Source organism: Nelumbo nucifera, chromosome 1 (assembly GCF_055504915.1).
Source record: "Nelumbo nucifera cultivar China Antique chromosome 1, China Antique-T2T, whole genome shotgun sequence".
Lineage (NCBI taxonomy): Eukaryota > Viridiplantae > Streptophyta > Magnoliopsida > Proteales > Nelumbonaceae > Nelumbo > Nelumbo nucifera.
In genome coordinates, this window is record NC_142649.1 from 32206064 (window position 1) to 32228840 (window position 22777).

At 36.9% G+C, this 22777-nt stretch overlaps 1 protein-coding gene across 1 annotated transcript in view; it reads right to left on the reverse strand.

The window, feature by feature from the left end:
* Positions 1-459: 459 nt before the first annotated feature.
* The window catches only part of LOC104589660 (Translation elongation factor EF1A/initiation factor IF2gamma family protein), a 60790-nt gene continuing 38472 nt past the window's right edge, over positions 460-22777 (reverse strand). Inside the window, exons 12-19 of the mRNA XM_010248054.3 lie at positions 21290-21440; positions 12272-12377; positions 12053-12188; positions 9393-9457; positions 9089-9253; positions 8923-8995; positions 8766-8836; positions 460-902 (exon numbers count right to left, since the gene is read on the reverse strand). Of these exons, the coding sequence (XP_010246356.1) occupies positions 8769-8836; positions 8923-8995; positions 9089-9253; positions 9393-9457; positions 12053-12188; positions 12272-12377; positions 21290-21440 (764 nt within the window). The 3' untranslated portion in view covers positions 460-902; positions 8766-8768. The remainder of the gene's footprint in view (positions 903-8765; positions 8837-8922; positions 8996-9088; positions 9254-9392; positions 9458-12052; positions 12189-12271; positions 12378-21289; positions 21441-22777) is intronic.

The following is a 22777-nucleotide window of genomic DNA, read 5'->3' on the forward strand; positions in this document are numbered from 1 at the left end:
ACATGAACCAAGCTCCAATAGCTTGTAAAAAGCTAAATTCGTATCCACCATTGCATATCAACACTCTGAAGTTTGAACCCTCATTTAAGGTCAATTAAAAATTGAATCTGGCATTATTAATGTATTTTAAGTTCATACAAGTTTCCCTGCTTAAATTTCTGCCATATCAAAGTTTCCTTCTAATTCTATTTGAGATACTATTCTTCTCAGGGAAGTTCAAGCTCAATCCACCAATGAAATCAATAAGTAGAAGCGAATCTAAACTGCTAAAGAATAGCCGAACCTTAACAAAGGCCTATACAGCTGGCTCATTGATGTTGATCTCGAACACACCTGATGCTGATGCTGGGAGTGAGCTTTCTTTTCTCTATTTGATACCACCTTGTTCAACAAAATTAGATGCATATCCCTCCCATTCAAGTTACTGCAATCACTTCCGCAAACAGAAATTACATATAATTGCAAAAACAAAAATATTAAAATCGCTTAACTATAGCCTTAAAAGGGCCACTGAAGAATTTTCAATTAATTTGACATCCTCCAGACGGAGAAGCTTGAGTGCGCATAAAGTACTTTTGACTCACTCAAGTTACTACAAATTAGGATTTCACAAAACAATATCTGTAAAGCTTGAGGTTTGCTAAGGGACAACCAGGTCAAACTGGAATCAAAATATGAAAAATCAAAACCTCAATAAATAAGGTGAATCTATAAAAGCCCGCACAGATGGACAACGCTTCACATGACTGATATAAAACCCTAATCAGCACCACTGGAGAAGTTTAAACGCAACAGAGTTCAGAATAATTCCAACACGCTCGACAATGCAAAGAGCATCGGAATGTGCAATGGCTCCCGAGTGTGCTTTAGAGGTGGACGTTTCCTATCATAAAATGGCATTCCTGTCAAAGAGAGAATGAAATGTAAAAACAGCCGCTGATGATTGTATCCATGCAAGGAAATTGAGCAAGTCATACGTATAAAAGTTAAACTTGTCATTCATGAAGATGCTTCCCTCAAAAGTTCATTTTTGTGTGAATAGAATATTATTGTAATCAGGAATAAGAGTCTATCACAAGTAGTCAATTTTGTTTATCGAGTCAAAAGTTAAAATCACGTTATTTTGTACACTTCGCATGATTTTTTGTCGTTAGATAGGTAATTGAGTTAATACCCAAAAATAAAATAAAAAAGATAGGTAAGTGATTTATCCAATAACAGAGAAATCTTTTGAATAGAATGATTTTAAATGCCACCCCAAATTCTCTTTTTTTTTCTTTTTTGGGGTAAGATTAAAAAAAAAAAAACTTCGCTAAAACAAAAAGAGCCCAAAAGGATTCACAAAACAGCAGTTGAGCTTTAAGCTCAATCAACTTTCAGCTGCATAAATCATTCCAACAATAAAGCCGTTACAATTGCCAGTGACATGTGGTTTACTGAAAACCAAACAATTTTCAACAACCTGTCTGGGCCAATTGCGTTTACTATTGTTACTAAAAGAACATCAAGGAGATGCAAAATGCACAACCTGAAAGTCAACAACAAAGCAACGATTCTAGGTTCAGTGACAGTGTTCTGTATAATAATTGTATGCATATCTACATCTTATGCCGCAAAATGCAACTACAATGACTCGAACTTGGATTGCATAAATCAAAATAACAGCCATCAAGCTACTATTTTTCATATCAAAAATCTTCCCACCAAAAATATTATACTAGAAGTCATATTGCATACTCTATAAACAAATATGGCATCAGAAGTCGCTAAAGTCAACCTAGTAATTGGACTGTCCAGCCGATGACAAGGTGGTTTTAGTCTAACAACATCAGTTGGAAGTAGTAAATTGGAGTCTGCACAAGGAGATCCACACTCATAATCACAGCAAGGGTGATCATGGACCAGGCTTACAGCTACGACAAGAGGCAAAGCCCATACCAGAGCTTGGGCTCAAATATAAAACTAGGCCCAGCCCTACATGGGCCCCAACTGGACTTCTGGCGTGGGTGTACATACATACATACATATATATAGATATATATAAGGCTTGATAATAATATAAATGTATGTATCACCTAAAGAATTAGAGCAAGATGGGCAAAATGGAAAGGTGCATAGGGACTTGTATGTGATAGGCAACTACAACTTAGATTAAAAGGAAAATTCTGTAACAGTTGAAAGGCCAGCTATGTTGTATGGAGCATAATGGTACGCAATCTAGAAACATGTTCAGAAAACGAGTGTAACAGAAATGTGAATGCTAAGATGGATGAGTGGAAAAACCAGAAAGAATAGGATCAAGAATGAAGTCAACCGTAGGAACTAGGTAGCTCCAATAGGTAATAAAATGAGTAAACTACAATGGTTTGGTCACATGCATAGAAGTGATTTATTACAAGTTGAAAGAACTGGAAGAGTTACGGGTAGAACAAAAAAGACATAGGTAGTAGTAAGAAATGATTTAAGCACTAATGATTTAACAGTGGATATGGCTTTGAATAGAACGGATTGACAAAATAGGATTCATGTACCTTCTTTCGTTAGATTGTGAATGTTCCTAGGTTAGTTCATGATGCACTTCTCTCACCAGAATGGAAGAGGGCAATGGATGATGAATTTCATGCTCTTCCATTTTGATCATACTTGGGACCTTCTCTACTTTCTGAGAAGAAAAACAGTTGATTGTCAATGGGTTTATACAGTTAAGCATCGGGCAAATGGTAATGTGGAGAGGTACAACCACACAAAGCATGTTTAGTGGCAAAAGGATATACACAACCTACGGGGTTAATTGCACCAATACTTTCTCACCAGTTACTAAAATGGGTTCAGTTCGCGTGATTATCTCTCTAGCTACTCGCTTTGATTAGCTATTGTTTCAGTTGGATGTGAAGAATGCTTTCTTTCATGGTGCCCTAGAGGAAGTGTATATGGAGCAACCTCTTAGGTATGTTGCTTGAGGGGAGGCAAGAAAAGTGTGCAAGTTAAAGAAAGCAACTTATCGATTGAAACAATATCCAAGAGCCTGGTTTGGGAGACTTGGTAGTGTGGTAAATCAATTTGGGATGAAACAATGTAATGTTGATTACTTTGTATTTAGTAGGGATACACCCTCTAGCAAGATTGAAGAGTTGAAATAGTTTATACAGAAGCAATCCCAAACTAAGCACTTGGGACACTAGAAGTATTTTTTGGACATGTAAATAACAAGATCAAAGCATTGGGGGGGATCTCTATCATAAAGGAAATATATGATATGACATCTTGGAAGAAACTGGTCTATTAGGAGAAAAACCAGCAGATATTCCTAAAGATCCCAAAGTGAAGAATTGAAGGTGTCTAACAGTGAGTGGGAGCTACTGGTTGACCCTGGAAGGTATGGGAGACTAGTGGGGAAATTGATTTATCATACCATTACAAGGCCAAACATTTCCTTTAGGCTATGTTTGGTTTCAAGGAAAAGGTAGGGAAAGAAAGGGAAAAGTACAGAAACTTATACAAGGTTTATAAAGGTTTTCTTACCTTTTCCTTCCTTTCTCTACTTTTTCCATCAAACCAAACACAACATTAGTGTATGATTATTAAACCAGTTTATGCAAAACCCATGGATAGTTCAATGGGAGGTATAGAATTAAGCTATCTAAAAGTGCCACAGGTCAATGATAGATTTATAATAAAGGAGAATTATTCTTAGAGGGATCGGTCATAGAATAGAAAGTCGATAACTCGCTATTGCACTTTCATGGCAGGGAATTTTTCACTTGAAAAAGTAAGATGAAAAGTGTGGTTGCTAGGAGCAGTGCTAACTACTAAGGCTAAGTACAGAACCATGGGCTATATCATGGTTTAAAATGTCCCTAATTTCCCTAATATTTCCACGACATATTTCCATTTTCATGGGTAGTGACACGAAATTTTACTGGATTCGACATTTCCCCAATGAACACAACCAACACTATGTGGAGTGCAAGAGATAATTTCCACGACATACTTCCATTTCCACTTCCATGGGTAACAAAATGAAATTTTACTAGAATTGGCATATTCCCCATTGAACACTACCAATACTATGTGGAATACAAGAGATAGTATTATAACATAATTTGGTAACTATTGTATGTATGTGAAGTAGCAAGTTATTGTCCACCTAACTAATACGACTACCACTTTGAGCTAACTCAATATTCATTTCAAATATAAAGTTAAATATTAGTTTTTGTTTGTGTAATAGATTATTTGGTTAACTTGTTACAACCATTTACATTTTCTATAAGTTCAAATTTTGCTTTAACTCATTCTATCATGAAGCTCCGAATCTTAAGGTTTACAGGGAAACTTTAGAATATATTCTTTTATCTATAACCTTAGTTTCTTAGCTTTGTTTAATGATTTAGAACAAGATAATAATTTAAAAAGGTGTCTATGCTTCTTTTATCATTTCATAAAATAAGATTCTATATTTTGCACATTTTACAATGTTTCCGCCATATCAATAATTTTTACAATATTTCCGTACAACATTTTCAACATTTCAGGCATGTTTCTTATATTTGGATGACTGACACTTCCACCAACATCAACATTTCAAACCTTGGGCTATACTACTTGTGAGTTGGTGTGGTTAAAGCAATTGCTATAGGAAATAGGAGTAGTGGTCTCAAACACCCATGAAGTTGTTTTGTGATAACCAAGCAGCAATTCATATCTCCTCTAATCTAGTGTTTCATGAGAGAACCAAACATATGGATTGTCATTTTGTAAGGGGAAAAAAGTTTCAGTGGAGAAATTGTTACACCCCATGTGAAGTCTAAAGATCAGCTAACTGACCTCTTCATTAAAGGATTGGGTTGTGCACAAATAAAATACATTTGTATCATTTTGGAGCTTTATGACATATATTCTCCAACTTAGGCCTGTTAAATTACACTGCTGGTAGTTAGGGCCATTTTGGTCTTTTTCTCTTTATTTATTATTTGTCTTGTCTTTGTTTATTAGATAAGGACAGATATGTAAATTCGAGATTATTATAAATATAAAAATTGGGCAGTTTAGAGATTAGTTGAGCTCGATCACTCTTTGCTTTCAGCCCTATTTCTTATCCTCTTTTCCCTCATCTTCTCTCTTCTACTTGAACAAGAACAGATTGTACCTGCTTCTCTTTTTATTTACTATTAGATCAATCAAATCACAGATCCTATCCTTCCTTTTTTCCTACTTATCCATCTCAAAATTCAAATTTCTACCGCTCATTTTTAGACATGTCTCGGTAGCTCAACACTCTGCATTCTTGGCCTCATAACTATCTTATAAAACTTCCTCATAGCCCAAGTCACATTCTCCTATTACATAGGACTTCGGGTGCACCCCCCCCCCCCATTTTGCCCATCTTGCCCTGATTCTATGAGTCACATCAAGATATCTCTTGACTTCCAATCCTATCTGTACCCTAATTTTCACTCCTATCATCATTATCCAATTTATACTCAATCTCTAAAGAGTTTGGTAGGACGACTCCAGAACTTGTGGTAGATTGGAATTTAGACCAATTGAAATGTTTCAAGTAGGTCGTGGCGTAATACTGTTGACTGCCTGATAAGATTTCCTGAACTTAGATGGAAGACTATGGCTAGGTTAATGAAATCTCTGTCTATAACCAGTGACAATGGGTGATCTAGCTCTAGAGTCATGTCCATAAAAAATATGGAGAAAATAAGTTTTGAAAATATTAAATAGTTTCTGCAAAATAGGACTAAGGTCCCAGTTAATAAAAAATCCATAAGCGAGGAATGTTTAAACTCAAAACAGATTACAACATAAAAACAGTAGAAAGAACCATACCAATAAGTAATATGGATGAAAACTTTTGACCCATTGACCAGAAAACTCTTGACTGATTTAGGAATAAAGCAGATTGTAATTTAATGTAGCCTTTAATGTATAGAGTACACTTCAAGGTGATGAATACAGTTTGTCCTAATTAAGATAGAAAGTAAAAAGACAATGACCACAATATTTCAAACTATTATCAGGAATAAATGTTACACTTATTTTGGAATCAGCTTAGAAGTCATAATATCTTTAAATATCATAAAATTCATATTGAGAAATTAGAAATCAGTGTCATGGAAAAAATAACTAAATCATGGAACCCTTAGAAATAGGTGAAGAGGAGCTGATAGCAAGCCTCAAAAATGGAGGGGCCAATTTTTCCTCTTTACTTGAGAGTTAAAAACTATTCTTAATATTTAATTGTTGATTTCAAACCTTTCAACTTGCTCAATTTCCATAATGGTAATTTCAAAGTCAGCCTCCAAACGTTCATATGATTTTATTGAGGATGGTCTTTCAACTGAAAATTCTGGCCCGGGTTCTACTGGACATATGGCATACCAACTCCCAATATCAGGGATCTAGATTTTCTGCTTATGTTCTTGACATGTCTACAGACCATCTTGGGGAGCAGTATGATTTCTGCATTATGACCCTCTATCCATTGTTATCCTGGATATTGACTCTAACTCTGTCGCCTCTAAAAGCTTTGGCAGATCTGTCAAGTTTAGGATCCAATTCTCTGGAAAAGCTACATCTTTACAAAGAATAGGCTAAGGTAGTTTAACATTATTCCTGATATTAGTTTGCAATGGAACAGAATAATCTAATCACAAGTATATATAATTTATTAACTCGAAATACATTCAAAGCAGAAATAATAAAATCTATACATTCAGAATAGGAGTAAAAGATAAAGACTCTAAGGGATAGAATAATATAAAATTTACAAGGCTTTGATTGAAATACTTGAAACTGCCACACTCAAGCTTATTATAAACTCTCACAGACACTACCAAGAAACACTTGAAGCAAACAAACACTCAAAAGAAGAAACACTCAAAGCACTGAAATACTCAAAGAAAGCACAAACCTATTTTTTTTCTCAAGTTTCTTCCTACAAGGGATTATTTGGTCAAAACCAAACTGATAACAGAAGTCACCTATAGTGTATGCATGTTCTAGTCTTGAACAAAATGGTTTATTATGTTTAGTCATGTCATTGTAATTGTTTTTGTTAGTGTTTTTGTAGTTGTTATTGTATATCTGTATTCTCGGCTAGACCATGCTACAAATGATTACCCCTAGTCGCTAGGTTATCCTAGTGGTTGGACCATCAAATCCATGGCCAATGACCAAAATAGTTTTATGTTTAATCCAAGTCTGACAACATGGTCAAAAGTTGTTTTTGCAGCATGAGTGTTAAGTTACCTGCTAGTAAGATTCTTATCTTCTTTCTTTCTCTTTTCCTTCTAAAAGTGCAATTTTCTTTTCTTCCTTTTCTTTCTCTTTTCCATTCAGATCTGAATCTCTTCCTCTCATTATCCAGATCCCTGATTTCTCTCTTCCCACCACATTCACTTATGTATAATAAAGAGAAATTCTCAGTAAAATATAACAAGTACAGAATGGGTAATAAAAAATTGGTAAATCACCACCATCTACATCACAATCAACCAATATGAATCCAAAAGGACCTTGCCATACAACAAAAAATCTCCTCAAGAAACTTCCATCTTCCAGCTTCAATGCCTCTGACAAAACAGACTCCAACCACCAATTTTCAACACCTGCATAAGCTAACTTCCTTAAAATCAATCTCAATGTACTCTCATCATTTTTCCACAAACCATATCAACAGCACTCCTGAACAATGTTCAGAGAACCAGACCAGACAGAGAACCAGAAAAGGGCATGGGTCAGAGGTTCAATGGGAGTCAAAACAGAGGTTGAATTGTGATGATGTGGCATGTACATATATATACGAGGTCATATAAATAATATATAATATATTTTACAAATTTTGTCAAAGCAAAATATAGTGGATTGATGGAAAATTACTTAATTTTTAAAGCAAATGACCAGGGTTCAAGTACACTTTATTTAAAATACGTGTATAATAAAGTAATATATATATAGGTCATTAATTAACAAAAATAAAGAAGTGGACTAATGGTATTTAAGCAATATATAAAAATAAGAGGTCATGGGTTCAACTCTTGTCACATGCTTATTGAAATTTCAAATATTTGATTACCCGATAGGTTTCATGAAACCAGGACCAGTTCACCGGTCTTCTGGTTATACCAGCAGGTCAGCCAGTTTTCACCAGGTTTTTAGCAAGTCTGGTTCTTGGGGTGTGACTTAACTGGCCAGGGCCCCAGATCACTGTTCAAGTGGTGCAATCGGCCAGTCCGGTTTCCTAAACACTGCTCATGAACCATTCAGTATAACTATCTACCTGCCGTCAAAACAAAACCTATCTCTTTCAATCTCTCAACGTTATCTAAACTCAATCTAGAGATCACTATAACAAATCATCATAAGTCTCTCTAAAACAATGACTTGTGAACCATCATCATCCACTAAAGATCTATCTTTTTATCTAGTTCCAGAAGCACTTTCTTAGAAGCTTCCTCACCATCCAAAAAGAACAACCCAAGTTTCTTTCCCACTACAATTTTTATATCAACCAACCTTTCCAAGTCATTTTTTATTCTCACCAGGTTCTCCTGTTCTTCCTACATCAGGGGGGTTAAAGGTCCTCCATAAAACCTTTTTTTTCAGCTTGCACTAGCATCTACACAGTACACACATGGATTGATAACATATTTCCAACTTAATTTCTACAGTATAGTTACAACAATAAAAGGCTATCCAGAAAATCTATTGATGTGAAACATAAGGAGAAAGATAGAAAATCAGAAACTTCTTACTTTTCATCCCAAATTTGTTGAAGCTTTAGATGTTGGAAGACCAGTAACTTTCCCAACTGCAACCGTTTTCCCTGTATAGAACAATAACCTGAGTAACTAATGCAATATAAAAAATAGCATGAGCATATATAAAAAGTAAATTGTTTATTCCTCTTACCTTCAGTTCGAAGAGTAAATCTTCCAAGCTGTGGAAAATCAGAGAACTTCTCAATGCATATCAAGTTATTAACCTGCGAGACACATTTTACAAAAATAACTCAGCAACTCCCATCCAGACTCCAGCAAAAAAATTTATGGATTCATAGGTAGTTCATAAAGTTGACCTGAATGCGGCATACAACAACAGCACCATTCTTGACAAAAAGAACCTTCTTCTTCATAGGTTTCTTTGTCTTTGGATCAATTTGCTGCAACAGCTCTACAATTTCACACTCCTCGACGATAGCATGAATGTGCAGTACTGCCTTGTAACCGGCTGTAAAAATTGCCTGGAACAATAACATATATTTAGGGTTCAAATTTCCTCTAACTATTTGTACTCCATTATACATAAGCTCAACAAACTTTGAAGAACCAAGGAACCAGATTAGGCTGCTAAAAGTAAGCAACCCACTAAAGTAAGCATACATTGTCCAGTAGCTCAAGGATCTGCAACTGTGCATCAAACTCAGAAACTGGGGCTATTGGTTTTACTGCACAAAGATCAATAAATTAAAACATCAGTTAATGAAGTTGATAGAAAAACGCGAATCTCCATTATACAGAGATAAGAAAATTTTAGCTCGAAGTTATTCATTATGTCCATATATAACGATACATTAGAAGTATTGAGGTATTACCAATTGGGTGCAAGTTGGGCTGGATTAGGTCAGTTTGAGATCACTCTAACCCAACCCCAAGTTGTCGAACCCATAACCCAAAGACATGGGCTGAGATTCTGGTTAAATCTGACTTTTGAATATACATACGTGCATACATACATATAGGCATGTGTATCAAAACATGCAAACATGAAGACTTGTCAGGTTCAGATCAGGTCAGGTTGCCCAAGGCATCAGCTCTCTAACCTTGCCCCAAGTTTGGGCTCATATTTTTCAACCCTAACCCTAACCAAACTTCAACGTAACCCTAATTATCAACCTCAGCCAAAGTATCCAACAAATATTGTTGATTTTTTTGACAATGGAATCTTCTTTCTTTTGAAGAAAGCAATGTATTACACTAATATAAACTGCCAATATATACATTTACCCATCAACATTGAGGGATTGTACATTGGGTAATAAAAAAAGCTAAAGAATAGGGAACCAGTATTAAATAAGTACTGTGGTTGGACGCCCCAGAATTCCTGTTGTATACAAAAACATTTTTTTTCACCACTGATATGTCATTGAATTTGTTTTTAAAAATTCTTGATTTCTTTCCCTCCATATTGTCCAAATAACAGAGGTGGGGATATGTTCCATAGAATTTTTCCTATGCTGATTAAGCCCTTCATCCTCCAACATTGAAATAGATTCAATAGACTCAAAGCAGGCATCCATGAAAACCAAAAAAAGACATTGCTACCACCCATAGCTGATTTATAAATTTGCGGTGAATAAAGATATGGTTTGATGATTCTGCATAATCACCACAAACAGCATCTATCAATGATCCCATTCATGCCTCTTCTAATCATCAAATCAGCTGTTAAGCATTTAACAAGAATGTACAGAGAACTGTCCCGATTTTACCCTGCTTCTTGCATTTCTTTCCTCCCAAACAGTCCAAAGTAGTGCTGCTCTAGTACATCTCCACTGGACCCTACCCCTCCTTTTAGTGCCACTAATACCATTAGTGGATAGTGCCATTCAACTCTTCCTTCTCACGACAGGAGTCTAGACTTGCATCGTCTCCATATTCCTCTGTTAGAGACTGCAGCACTTGCTCTAAAGATTCCATTTCTTGAATAGGTCCCTTCCCTAACCTAATGGCTCTTAGGCATAAAGCCTTAATAACCTCCTCCCCCATGTCTTCCCCATTAAGCATCCCTGTAATCTATTTTCCTCTACCTCTGGTATTGCCTAAATATCTGAGCCTCATGATATTCTGGACCAATTTTCACCAAGAAATTGACAATCCAGAGGTCCTTACCATCTGCAATGTTAATTACTGATGGGGGAGGGCCTTGCCATCTTTCTCGTACTTGAATGCATTCAAAAGTGTTCCATGCCACCTGAGAGTTGGCTATTTTGAGATAACCTCTACAAAAGTCCCCCACTCCCACTAGGCCACTAGGCCTGAGAACAATGCAATGACATGTCCATCTCTATTTCTAAATATCCCTCCAATTCCAGAGGAGCCCGAATTGCTGAGACTTCTGCCGTCAAAGTTGAGCTTGATGAAATCATCAGTTAGAGGTGACCAGAGAAGACAAACCAACCTCTTTCTTGAAGAACTTATCAATGAAATCTATCATACAATTTGAATCATAACACAAATATTTTGGAGTCTACACCAAATAATTTGATTTGATTGTCAACTCTACTGTCAATTAAGGAAATGGTGCCTCATTCTAAAGAGGAGAAAGAGGTGACACATCCATTAAGTTCCATTCACAAGAAAGTTAAAAAATAAAAATAAAAAAAAAACCACAATCCCAAGTTACGATAACAAAATTGCCTCATTTGTTTTGTCTGGTTTTCATTTTTTTTTCTAGTGGACAGTGTAGAGGCTGCACTCCCTCATTTATTTTGTATGGTTTTCATTTTTTTCCACTTTAATGCTATACTTATACAAACCATATTTTTCTTTGGTAAACATACAAACCATAATTGATGGTCCAGAAAATACGTTAGACACTAGGAATGTTCCATTAACTGATTATATTTCAATTATGCAAATGTCCTGCATCAAGTCCTCGACCTCCTACATAAAGGAGGTTGAACAATTCTCATCTTTTCTGTGATCTGTGTCCAGTTCTTTAATTTATATAATTTTCATAGATGTATTGTATTTGCTTGGACCTTAGCTATAAAGCTCATTATTCATCCCTACCTCCAAAGAAACACTAGGGAAACAATATAAAACTAACCATTTTTAATAAAAAAGTAATCACCTAAATGATCGCCTGGTTAGACTACAGGATTACTATGCTTCACCATACCCCCAATACAACACGGCTCAAATTTTCATTGAAAACCAAAAAAGAAAGAATAAAATTTTTGCACATATACTATTCAACCAACCTCATGCCAAATTTCTAGGAATGCCAACCACAAAACCATATGAAAATTGAGGCTTACCAACACTGGATAGAACGAAGCCAGACAATATATCATCTTCTTCAATCCCAGACAACTTTACCCGGACATTTTCACCAGGCCCTGCACGTTTCACTTTGTTTTCATCACACTGTATGCCAAGTACCTTCACTTGAGCCTGCATATCAACACGTGAATCCCTCAATCACTCTTAAGTTGCATCAACAATTTTGGAGAACAAAACAAGCTTAGGTAGCATACCTTATTGGGCATGACCAGTAAGCTATCACCTTCACAGATGCTACCAGACTCTATTTTACCCATAACAACGGTTCCCATGTCTTTAAATTTGTCAATAATTGGCATCCTGAACGACAAGATTTTTGAAATAGATGAAAAAACTGGCCATGAAAGAAACTCGCAATTCAATTCTGGAAAGCTAATATACATACATACATACATACATAGTTTCAAATTCACAAAGAATCAACATAAAAATGGAATAGGCTCTCCCACAAAGAATTCCATCTCAATCATAGTTTTAAAGGTGCTAAGAAAAGAAAGGGAAAGAAGAAACCATTCCGTAGTTACTTTTTGTGTGTTGATTGAATAAAACCTTCAACTTCTTCCTTACTTACCAGTTCAAGTTTACAAACGTGTATCTATTAAACTGAAACAAATAAGAAAATAAAATGAAGAAACTTAGTAATAAGTATAAAAATATTATAAACCCACAAAATGAATAATTTAGTACAATAATACCTATCATAATATTATAATATCATAAAATAATATATATATATATATATAAAAATTGTATGTGGTGCCTTGTAAAAAAACATGTAAGTGCTTGGGCGGGGTGACCCTCCAAGGGCACCTTGCACCTAACACCCACCTAGATGGGAGATCGGCTTCAGTCAAGGCAAGCCCATGCTCACATCGTCCCAACAGCCTCTTGCAATCTTGTATCGTGAATATCTCCCCATGAAATAAAGCACATGAGTGTGGAGATATTCCCAATGCAAGGTTGTAAAGTCTGCTCGAACAGGCATTGCCCTGATAGAAGCCGAACTCCCTAGACAGTGCCTCAACAAGGAAGCTACTATCATCACAACAAGAAAGCTACCAATCTAAAGGCCAATAAACCCAAACCAAAAAGAAAGAAAGAAAGAATGGAAATGAAATAGCCTTCAACTTTCCAAAATTCGAGATGATTAGGGAAAACTCTAGACCCAGACAATTAACCCAATCAACCCGAGAAGTTAAAGATATGCAAACCGTGAACATTAAGAACTTGCTATACAAATACGATTGGCAGTTTATGTTTCAAGGGTACTGGCATGCAGATTAAAATCGAGATTAAAGTATATAAAAAGTGATTCTTGGCAACATAAATATTACCAACTTCAAGTGAGGCTATAGTGAAAGAAATGTAGTGGGAGATGCAAACTTTAATTTTTAACACCAAGCAATATCACAATATCACAGTTTTTCAAAAGACAAAATGCAATTTGAGACCATTAGAATTAGAAGTAAATTACATTTCCACAAAAAAACAAGTGAATTGGATATGAGGAATTACCACGGTGTTTCGAAAGATCTTTAGAGATGTTTGGTGCAGGGTCAGAGGCCATGGTCATTGCATTCTATGGAGTCATGTCTATTAGTTTTGTTTAGAGTTCTTTGATGTCTATTTGTTTTATTTGGGTACTTGATGCTGTATTACCCAGGGTTCAAAGTTTGGAACGCATCTGTGGTTAAGGAATGGTTATACTATACAGTTGATGTCCATGAATATGTTGATTAGTTTTCTTTTCCTTCTTTATCTTCTCATGAATATGTTTTCTTTTGGAAAAGGTAAAGTAAATTTATTCAACACAAACAAACTGCAATTCAGACCCAAAAAGGCAGTCTAAAAAGCTGCCAAGATTACAACTTCCACCAGGAACAAGATTGAAATAATACAGGCAAGCTAATATTCGTGAACTTCCCAGAAATGGAAATCCAAGAAATCAGCTTACCCACAGCTTTCTGAATAACATCATCCAAATCCTTTGACCTATTACAGAAAATTCTACCATTTCTTTCAGTCCAAATAGACCACAACACAGCAGCTGGGATTGTATTCCACATAAGTCTTCCCTTCTTATTCAGACCCTTCAGCTTCCAACAACAGAGGAGGTCCTTAACTGATCTCGGCATGACCCATTTAGCACCCAAAGCTTGGAAAAAATGCATCCAGATGTAAAGAGAGAATGGACAATGAAGACATAAGTGATCCGTAGTTTCTGCATCCTTCCCACAAAGAACACAATTTGGATCCATAATTGGAATGTCTCTTCTCAGCAGATTTGATCTTGAAAGACACTTGTCTAGAGCCATCGTCCACACTAGAAAGTTAGCTTTAGAAGCGCTCATCGGATTCCAAATCAGAGCAGCTGGGAAATCAGCATGCCCCTCACTACATAATTTATCAGCCATGGACTTCACAGTAAAGATCCCATCCGGCTTCCACTTCCAGCACCACTCATCCTCCCCCAATCCATCAATCTTCTGGCTAAAGATGGTCTTCAGCAGCTCCAAGAATTCTTCCAACTCCCAATCAAACAAGTTCCTCTTTAAAAGAGGGGACCAAGCAACTGAGCCCTCCTACAGAGAGAAGTAGTCAGCCACAGTAGCCTCATGATTCACTGCACAACTGAATATGTGAGGGAATGAAACAGCAAGAGGGCCTTCTGAACACCATTCATCATCACTCCAAAGTTTTGTTCTATCACCTTTACCAACTTTCACAGAAATCCCTTCTCCGAAAATAGGAAAAAATCTCATAATTCCTTTCCACAGAGAACTACCCCAAGGGGGGGTCTCTCTAGTTCTCCGGTCTCCCCATTCACTCCCATACTTAACAGCAATAAGAGATCTCCACCAAGCATTTCTCTCAGTCGAGAATCTCCAGATCCACTTGCACAAAAGGGCAGTGTTGAAACTCTTTACCTTCCTTATTCAAAGACCACCTGATTCCTTAGGGAGACAGACTTGGTCCCAGTTAACTAGATGAATCTTGCTGTCCTCCTCCTAACCTTTCCATAGGAAATTCCTCTGAAGTTGTTCCAATCTCTTAGCCACACCAACAGGCAAAGGAATTAGGGATAAGAAATAAGTTGGCAAATTAGAGAGAGTGCTTTTGATCAAGGTTACCCTCCCTCCAAGAGAGAGGTACTTCGCCTTCCAAGAAGATAATTTCCTCTCCATTCTCTCAATGACTGGATACCAAATCGAGGGAGAAAGCCAATTTGTCCCCAAAGGGAGACCCAAGTACTTCACAGGAAGAAAATCAGTCTTACAGGCCAAGACATCAGCACACACCTAAATTATAAACCTGCCCCACCAGAATGATAGAACTTTTGTTCAAGTTCACCTAAAGTCCAGACACCACTTCAAACCAAATTAAAACACCAAGTATGAGATCCAACTGGGATGGGGAAGCATCCATAAAACACAATGTGTCATCAGAAAACTTTAGAAGATTAACTTTTTCTCCTCCCTGACAAATTGCAAAGCCTTCCCAACTGCCATCTTCAGCAACCCTTTTACAGAAAAGGGTAAGGATTTCCATTACACAGATAAACAGCAGAGGGGACAAAGGATCTCCCTGCCTCAGCCCCCTAGAACTTTCAAAGAAGTCAGCTGACTGGCCATTAATCAGAACTGAGAATTTAGGAGATGTTGTACAAACCTTAATCCAATTCCTCCATTTCTGCCCAAAGTTCATATGATGTAGAACAGAATCCAAATACCTCCAATTAACAAGATCATAAGCTTTCTCTATATCTAATTTGCAAATTAAACCTGGAACACCCTCTCTTCTTCTTGAGTGAATTAATTCATTAGCAATGAGAACCGAATCAAGCATCTGCTTACCAGGCACAAAAGCACAATGGTTGTTGGTAATGACACTTCCTAACACCCCTTTCATTCTCTCAGCAAGGACTTTAGCCAAAATCTTGTAGAAACTGTGGGGAAGACTGATGGGCCTAAAGTCTTTAACATTCACAGCCCCCTCAACTTTTGGAACAAGAGTAATGAAAGTAGCATTCGAACTCCTTTGAAGGGAAGCATTTTTGTGAAAAGCCTGAAAAACCTTCATAATGTCTTGCTTAATAGTATCCCAGCATTCGGTATTGAACAAAATGGTGAGACCATCCAGGCCAGGAGACTTATCAGCCGCCATCAAGGAAATAGCAGATTTGACCTCCTCCTCTGAGAACGGCCTCTCAATATACAGCTTTTGATCTTCACTTAACTTCTTAAAAGGGAGATTCCTGGGAAAAGGCCTACAAGTCCAAGATTCTGTATAGAGCTTTTTATAAAAACTTGTAGCCACCCCTTTAATATCAGCATCGGAAACCCCAACCTTACCATCCCATTCCAGCTTGGAAATAGAAGAAGCTCTCAAACTTGCATTGGCCATCTTATGAAAAAAATGTGTATTTTTATCTCCCTCTTTCAGCTGCCTCACCTTGGCCCTCTGTCTCCACTTAATCTCATCCTCCATAGCCAATTTGTCATACCTTAGCTTTGCTTGAGCTCTTTTGAGTCTGCTTTCCTCGGAAATGGGACCCACCTCTTCAGCAGAATCAATGTCCTTAATGGTACTCAAAAGGGCACACTTCTCTATTTCTGACTTCAAGGAGAGCTCCTTTTTCCAAAGCTTTCATTTCTCTTTAACTGCACCTAATTTCCTTGCCAAGATATAAGAAGCTGAACCTTCCACTTGCAGCCCATTCCACACATCCTTCAAAATCTGAATAAGCTTTGCCTCTTCCAACCAAGAGTTATCTAGCTTGAACAGGGCTTTAACTTTGCCTCGAAAACCACAAACCAACTGGATTGGACAATGATCAGACACTGGTCTAGGGAGAGCAACCTGCCTGAAATCAGGGAGTAAATCCTCCCAACTGTGAGAAACCAAGAATCTATCCAGTCTCACCAGAGTAGGGGAATCTTGATTATTTGTCCAGGTGAACCAACTACCCAGAAGGGGAAGATCCACCAGCTCAAAACTGTTAATAAAATCTGCAAACTGGATCATCTACCTAGATCTCATACCTCTTGTACTCTTTTCATCGGCAGAAAGGCAAACATTAAAGTCACCTCCTATCACCTAAGGAATAGAAAAATTGGCTCTCACTCCAGCCAATTCCTCCCAAAAATCACTCCAGCCAATTTAGGTTTCCACCTAACATCCCCTTCACCCCATATACTTCTGACAATGGCAGCATCCATGTAATCCAATTTAGTTTCTTGCAGCATAATTATCTTCGACTCCGATTTCTTCAAAGAAGCACACACCACAACACGCCTTCTACCCGAACACAAACCTCTAACATTCCAAGATAATAATTTCAAATCCATCTGATTCATAAGAAGAACATCAGCCACTCTCCAACCAGAACTCAAAGTCTTTTCCCTCCCCTCGCCGTCCCCTCACTAGACCCCGCCTTGTCATTCAGCCCCCATATCAACCTCATCAATTCCCTACTACTCTTTGAATTTGTTCCCCCTCTCTTAGCCGCAAGCTTCCCTCTTTCCAACAGAACCCTGTGTTCAATCCCCTCCAAGAACTTGATTGTTTCCTCTTCCAACCCCTCCATTGACACACCCAAGAATTTACCCAAGACTAACATCTTCTCATGAATATGTTGATTTTCTATAATTTAACATGAACTTTATACTTTATTCATCAAAAAAAAACCAAGAACTTTATACTTTTCTTATGAAAATTATGAATAATTATTACAGAAATATAGTTATGGTACCTAGGGAACTACCCTAGGGTCTATGTTTTTTACATAAAAAAAAATCCATCGCCTAGGTGACGCCTAGACAACAAGGCATCCCCCTGTCGCCTAGCCTCACCTTGGCGCCTTGAAAACTATGGATCATAGGCAACCTTCTAGTCATCCCTCATTCTGTTACAGTGGCATTACCATCTTGGCCATCTGTCATTACAGAAGTTGAAGTCATTGGCACATACTATTAATCTTGTGTCCTTTCTGGATTGTGAGTCTTGTTAGTTGTGTAAGCAGCATATAATCTCTTTTATCCATTTAAAAGTTTGAGGTCCAACAAAGGTCAAGATATGTAATGGATAAAGTATGTTATATCTTTGTGGACGATTATTCAAGAATGGATTGGCTATATTTAATGAAAGAAAGAAAAGAATTACTTTCCATATTATAGCTGCTTCATGCTGAAATCAAAAATCAGTTTGGCAGTTCTGTTAAAAATTCTACGATTCAATGATGATCATGAATATTTTTTCTGATCAGTAATGATGATCATGAATATTTATATAACCAATTTCATACTTATCTTGGGCAGAATGATATCATTCACCAAACCTCTTTTCCATACAAGTAAAATGGTGTGACTTAAGAGAAAAATAATTACTACCTGCTTGATACTACATTACTACCAGATCATTATTGAAACAAATGAACATGCCATAAAAATTCCACATGTTGTTCTTGCTCCTTGCTTCCTAATTAAGAGAATGCTTCTGTCTATTCCTCATAATCAGAGTTCTTTCTCTGTTTTGTTTCCTTCTCAATTTCCTTTTCTTTTGGCTCAATGTATTCTTAGTTGTATATGCTTTGTCCACCATCCGGAACGAAGTATTGGACAACTGGATGATAGAGCCATGAAGTGTATTTTCCTTGGATATGCTCATAATCAAAAAGGTTATCAATGATACAGTCCTAAGTTGAGAATATCCTTTGTTTGTCCAGATTTCACATTATATGAGTTTGTACCTGTTTTTGCTACTGATGCGGTTTCTCTTGAAATTTTGTTGGTTATACTACCAGCTCCTGTTTGCATTTCTTGTTCTTAGTCTACTCCCAATGGAGAAGCAAAATTAAATGAGTGCATACTATATGAAAGCCTTGGGGCTATCTACCATTTCTTCTCAGCATATCCACCAACTTGGTCCCAACCATCCCATTGTTCTCAAAAAAGGTAAGCACTCATATACCGCACATCCTGTTTCTAGCTCCTTCTTTCTTGATTGTCTAAAATGTTTTTGGGATATTGAAGTGGTCCAATCTTGATAACAGCATGAATCTATGACAAATTGCATCTTAGATAAAACTTGATGAGATGGAGTTGTTGGGTTCCAGGCCGACAAAGTCTCCTGTTAATCCCAATACCAAGTTGACTATTGATCAAGGTAAGCTCTATGGTGATCCTAAAAAACATAGAAAACTTCTAGGCAAGTAAAATTGTCTAACCATCACCACCAGTGTTTTAAACACATACGGCATAAAAAAGCACAAGGGGATTTTCGCACCTGGGCACACGCCTTTTGGAAGTGAGGTACAAAATTAAAAAAATAAAAATACAAAAAATCAAAGAAAATTCAAAAAAAACAAAAAATTTAAAATAATATCAATAAAAAAGCATAATTAAATTTTGAACTAATGTTTTAAAAAGCCTATTAGATCATATTAAAATACATAAACATAACATATAAAACATATGGAAAGTGAAAATGTAAGAAATTAATAATAAAATTAAACATAAACCATAATAAAAATATGGCTCTAATGGAAAGAGTACAAAGGGCAAGAGATATGAATATTAGTAAGTTGGTTATCTAAAGTGATTCAAAGCTAGTGGTGGGTTGGCTGCAAGAACTTTGGAATTACAATAGTGAAAGAAAGAAATTCAAATGGTTGACACAAGATATGGAAGTGAGACTAATATGGGTTAAAAGAACTGCTAAACATAAAACATATACAAGAACTCAACAATTCGAGCACGTGAAACTTTCAATCTCTCTATACCAAGCCCCTTGACACCAGCCCAAATAAGTCCATCTTACGGTCTTAAATTCTTAATTGGTACCTCAGAAATTGGATGTATGATTTAGCTTTGGTACATATCTTTTATAAAATATCTTGGATTAGGAAGAACAAAGGAAGGTGAGTGCCCTAGTAGTCACCATGCTTAAAAAACTACAAAAGGCACAAAGTTTAAGAAAGGTGCACACCTAGGCTGAGGTACAAGGTGCACCAGGCGCACACCTTTTTAAAGGGGTTGTGCCTGGACCTAGGTGAGGTGCAGGCCTTGAAATTCACCTCGCCTATGCACCTAAGCATGCATTTTCAATCATTGCACTAGACCAAATATCTCATTTCAATATATTATAAGCAAATATATGCAGAGCCTTGGGTTCCACATTGGGAGACTATAAACAAGATAATTCGGTAATTGAAGAGCACTCTAGGGTAAAAAATTACTAATTGAGTAATTTTCTACTACCTTTGTAAGGCCTGAAAAATCAGTAGGCAGATCTTAAAGGGGAGTGTTAAAGAGTCAGCAGACCAGGGGTACTTTGGCCTCTTTATTCACTATTACATTATAAGATTAGTATAAGTTCTACACTTCTACCTTACTTCATTAAGGACAGAACTGTCCTTCCATATGTACAACAAAACATATAAATAAGTGAGCAGTCGACTGTAGGAGGTCCACACCATTCTCTCCCACTTCTCTCTATTTTCTCTTGCTCAACTCTTCTCTACTACATTTCTTATAAATAGAATATACATATTCATAAACGATACCATGGTCCCAAGAATAAAAGGGTCAGATTTTAGTAAGATAGGCCATGGCAAATGGTCATCTTTGAGAAAGTTCCCTACGCCTTAAACTGCTACCCCCTATTCTATGTGTCTCTTAGTCTGAAGCTTCTCTCTCATGGCACTCCAGGTCTCATAGAGGTTTGAAGCCCATTAGTGAGAAATAGTCCCCTTCAATGACCATCTAATGATTTCTTACTAACGAAATTCTCATTTTGGAATATGAACCCAAGGGTCCATTGTTGTGCTTCTCCAGGATGTTTTGACATCTTTCCAACTGACCTCAATTTTGAGAAGGGCTTTAAAGGTAGTTATTCTAAAACTAACAGATGTCTCTAATGAACTTTTGCTGGTGATGAAATGACCCACTTATAAGAATAAATTAAAAATGTAGAAGTACAAAAACGAATCAAAATGAAATAAGTGCATTTATAGTTGGTACCAATAAGTAAATGAATAAAAGCACTAATAATAAATAAATGCTTCAAAAGAGAGTGCATTGTACAGTTGCATAAACAACATAAGAGAAGAAGCCGTCTTTGTTATAAAAACTATAATTAGTGCATACATACCAAGAAATCACAATTGTTTAGACAAAGAGTTATCAATAAACTATATTAATTCTATTTCATACCTGAATGGACCTTTAGGATCCCGTGGTGGCAACTCTGTGGCATCAAGAGCTTCAAAAAGGCATGGGCCATTCCACCATGGACATACACTCTTTTCCACCCTTGTTTTCAGGTTAGAGCCAAGCAGACCAGATATAGGGAGAAACAGAACATCTGTATAAATAAGAATAGCAAAGTGATCAAATAGCACAATAATTATCCCAAGCAAGCATTGACTGAAAACTATGGAACTGTTCTCAGATTATTCTGTGGCTGATTTGGTAAGAAACTGGAAAGAGATAGCTTCTCTGCCCTATGTAAGAGGACCTTGGTCCCCTCCTCCCTCTGGGTTCATAAAACTGAATTTTGATGGTAACTGCTTAAGGAACCCAGGGCCTTCTGGGATTAGGGGAGTGTTCAGGAATGCGGATGGGACTATCATTGCTATGTTCTCAGGCCCAATTGGGGAAGGAGACTCTTTTAGGGCTGAGATTCTTGCAGCCCTGGAAGGTATCCAAAGAGCAAGGGAGTTGAACATCAGATGTTTGGTCCTTGAAGGTGACTCGAAGGTGGTGAATAGGTGGCGAACGAAGAAGACAGCGGTTTGTGGAGTTATAACAATGAGAAGAAAACATTCAAATGGCTGAGTAGGGATATTGTGGTGCATTACAGCTGGGTGAAGAGGACTGCTAATTCATTTGCTGATGGGTTAGCCAAGCAAGGGGTGAATAGGGAATCGATTTTTTGGGCTAACTTTTGACTTTCTTCAATTGCATTCTGTTGGTGGGGAGTCAAGACATTTTACCTCCCCTTTCGTACCTTAAGTTTCACATAGTTTCATATCATTAATAAAGTTTCTTGTTACTGATCAAAAAAAAAAAAAAAATCCCAAGCAAGCAGCATGAAAAAACATGCAGCAAGGCAGTATTGATACTTACCATATAAAGATATCAGAACAGCAAAATTCTAAAGTAGGATATCAATAAAAAATTGTAAAATATGGTCTTCTAAGTTCTGAAATCCTTATTTTGTTTAATTACCAAAAACAGAAGTTCTAATTACTTTTTGTCAGCTACTCCCAAACCCCAATATCATCATCATCATGATCATATGGGATCGGCTATAATGAATCCTGTTTCGCCAATCCGTTCTATTTAAAGCCATATTCACTGTTAATTATTAGTGCTTAAATCATTTCTTACAACATCTACCCTTTTTGTGCTACCCCTATCCCTTCTAGCCCCTTCCTTCAATTCTAACAAATCATTTCTTCTAACTAGTGTTGTCAATGGTCTTTTATGCACCTGACCAAACCATCTTAGTCTACTTTCTCTCATTTTATCACCTATTGGAGAAACTCCTAGGTTCCTACGGATGACTTCATTGCTAATCCTATCTTAGCATTCCATTTCTGCTCAACCATCTTAGCATTCGCATTTCTGCCTCACTCATTTTCTGAACATGTTTCTTGACTGCCCAACACTCTGCTCCTAACATAACTGGCCTTACAA